General features: G+C 40.0%; 1 protein-coding gene across 1 annotated transcript; it reads right to left on the bottom strand.

Moving 5' to 3' along the window:
* Positions 1 to 966: 966 nt before the first annotated feature.
* Positions 967 to 3,258, bottom strand: SF3B6 (splicing factor 3b subunit 6; the record flags this gene model as incomplete). The annotated part of the gene is made up of 2 exons (XM_015414172.1): positions 967 to 1,105; positions 3,140 to 3,258. Coding segments are annotated over 2 exons (258 nt in total), but the record flags the coding sequence as incomplete, so codon positions are not given.
* Between the last annotated feature and the right edge of the window lie 33 nt (positions 3,259 to 3,291).

Raw genomic sequence — 3,291 nt, 5'->3', positions numbered from 1 at the left:
AACACGTTCACAGTTTTAGTTTGATTCTAAGTCAAGCTCAGCTGTATCCAGATCTGATTTGGCTCAAGTGAGTTCGATACGGTTTCCAGGCGCTCATTTCAACATATCTTAAATCAATTCTGGTTTAAGCAGGAAATGCTAAGGGCTGGATACTGTGACCTGTCAGTGGGAAGGAATCGATGGCTGCCAATCTTTCATGTATTCCCTTCCCCCCCAGCACTTTTTTCTGACCAGGAAAAAATTTATTCCTGGGGTCACAGCAGCCATGGGTCTATTTGACCCCGTAGGTCCTGCAACCCCAGGGATAAAATTTCCTTGTGCCTATGGATCTCGGGACCCATTATATTCACAATGTAATCCTCATTTACACAGTCGAGCAGGGCAAATTAATGAACGTAGTGTGTTATAATCAAACATTGGAGGAGTCCAGAAGCTCATTAGCCACCCTGCTGAAGCTAAGCGGCACAGGGATTGGTCAGCACCAGGGTACAAGACCTCTTGTGAATATATAATATCTTGCCTCAAGCTCCACAGAAGAGGGCTATGGTAATGTGGATCTTGCGTCCGTGTTTCTTGTAAGTCCAACTAAAGCAGATGGAATTTGTACGCAAAGGAACTCTTAATTCTATAAGCTGACCAAAACAAAGGTTCTGTCAGGCCTCCCTTCTTCCTGATGCTCCCCAGCGGTCCAAAAAGTGTGGACAAACTCAAAATACATAAGATTCCTCATATATACTGATTTCATGTGCCCACGATTCATTCTATTGGGACCAGCAGGCATATTATCACAGAGCGCTTCAAAACCTGTTATCGGTCATTTGAATTACACGGAAAGCACAAGAGAGGCCCTGTTACCTTCAGTCATTCCAGTACAATTCTCACAATGCCTTTGTACAAATGAAATTAAAAGTTTATCTTTACGTGGTAACAACTGCTAAATTGTTTAAGAAAAAGCAATATACTTGCCCTGTTTGCGTTATAATACAAGACCACAAGATATCGGTTGCACACATTGAACCCTGACAGGTGATCACAAGCATTTTTGGCATCAAAGATATCTTCATAGACAACGTAAGCTGTCCCTCTAGTCTCAGGAGTGTTTCCTCTGTAGGGTAAGCACAGTTTTAATATTTATTGAGGATAAAAGTACAAAATCCACTGGCATTCAGAAATGACATAAGGAAATGTGTCAGCAATACAACATTAAATGAATTTTTTTTAAGTGCTGTGTGACGACCTCTTATCTGGGGAGGTCTAGTTTTACTTTAAAAGTTCTTATGGTTTATTTTTCTTTGGGTATTCTGGCTGCCACCAGGAATTTTAATAAATTCCAATTCTTTTCTTTGCTTCTGGGGTTGGTATTGTAGCACGGGGTCTAGGCCTTTCAAGGAACTATGTGGTCTGAGGAAGGATTATTTGCTGATACTTGAAGGAATTAGGATTTATTGAAAGTAAACATAAATACGAGGGTAAACAATGTAAACAGTACTGGGAATGATTTGAACCATGCTTGGTGTCTCTCACAAGCCTCACTTTTACTGACAGGGAGGTTAAAGCAACCTTGTAACACTTTTCACTGTACTCTTCTTAGACTCTCAGCTTTCAATTGTAACTCCTATAACACAGAACTTAACCATCTGCTTAACACAGAGACTTTTACTCTTATATTTCACACAGGAACTTCTCACACAGAGACCTCAGGACAAAACTCATATCAACTGCTTTTACACAGCACACTCTGCTCTGACTGACTAACTGTTAAACCTTAACTGTCATACCTAACAGACACTCTTGTCTGACATACATATCTTCCACACAGCATCAATTCCAAACCCCCTCCCCCTCTCTGTCACTCACCAATCACACCACTTGCGTTTCAGCATTCTAGATTGTCCCACACAGCCATGCAAACTACTTTTAAAGACACCCACACACAAAAACATGAAATCGTTACATGCTGATATTCTGATTTCATGGCATGTAATGTCTCACGCAATTTTTCTTGCATTAGATAGGATGTGGGTTTAAAGGGCTTCCCCCCCACACTTCCGTAATCCTAGTCCTATTGCATTGTTTATTGGAAGTCTTTGTGGTTCGTTTGAATGTATTTTTATATCTGTAATCCTCCTTGAGTTTCAAGCACGCTGTAGATGATGTTAACAACATTAGGGCCACAATCCAATGCATGGCTACTTGCGAGTAAGCATCAATGAACTTCATGGGAATTGCTTAGATTAAATGTACCTAAAATTACCTGCACAAATCAGAAGTTACTGTGCGTCCTCTATGAATGCCAAGAACAGATACCTAGCAAAATTTATCAATCAAGAAAGAAGCATCAAGTAACGCAAAACAATGAAGTGACCAACTGCACCAAGATTGCTGGGGAGCAAAACTGCATTTTTTCAGCATATTGCCAATGTGAGTTACAAGGCTCAAGAGGCACAAAAGGCAAGACAAAAAAAAATCAGCTGCGCAGGGGGGGGCGGGGGGGCGCCTCCATGTGCTTTACAGATCAAGTACAACAAATGTTGTAATTCCATCTATTTGCATAAGCATACGTCAAAGGACAGTCTGAACAGCACAATCTGGCATGGTACTCCCAAAAAGCACAGTTGCTAACAACTGAAAAGGGTACAATCTTCCTGCAAATGAGGAGTGGTTAAAACAACAGCACAACAGCTATTCTGTTGTCACTCTATCATATGCATAATGTCTTTGACTCAGTTCTTAATGATGTACCATGGTGTTATGTGATTCCATAATGTCATTTTAATTGTCAAAGACTTTGACTGCCCCCCCCCAAATTCCAGAAATTCTCCAAATTCTCTTGTTTTCTAAGAAATACTTCCAGAGTAATTTTAAAGCACAGTTCCTTTATGGTATTTTTCTATGTTACAGATCTAGTGACGCTTAAATAACCTAAGAAAAAAGCTAAGGCTTCTCTGTGCAACCCCAATCTTCTCATTCTGAAATTTGTACTGTGAAATACCCCACTTAAATTCTAGCTTTGTATGGCTTATGATATACACTGGTCTTCCACCATTCTGTACCTTCCCTGACTACAAACTTGGTTTCAGCTTGTACCTTGTGTTATTTTACACAGAAACCTCAGTTTTGGAATACTCCATAGACTTACACTCTGATTTGTCGAATGGGTCCATATTTTCCAAAAATATCATACATTTCTTCAGCTGTGATTTTATACGGCAAATTTCTGATGTACAAAATTCTGTTGACTTCAGGGGGCAGACGAATCTAGATTTGGTCAAACACAGAAAATTAACAACA

This window comes from Gekko japonicus, unplaced genomic scaffold, assembly GCF_001447785.1.
Source record: "Gekko japonicus isolate JY-2015 unplaced genomic scaffold, Gekko_japonicus_V1.1 scaffold9310, whole genome shotgun sequence".
Classification (NCBI taxonomy): Eukaryota; Metazoa; Chordata; class Lepidosauria; order Squamata; family Gekkonidae; genus Gekko; species Gekko japonicus.
This window is presented reverse-complemented; position numbering and strand designations above follow the sequence as displayed.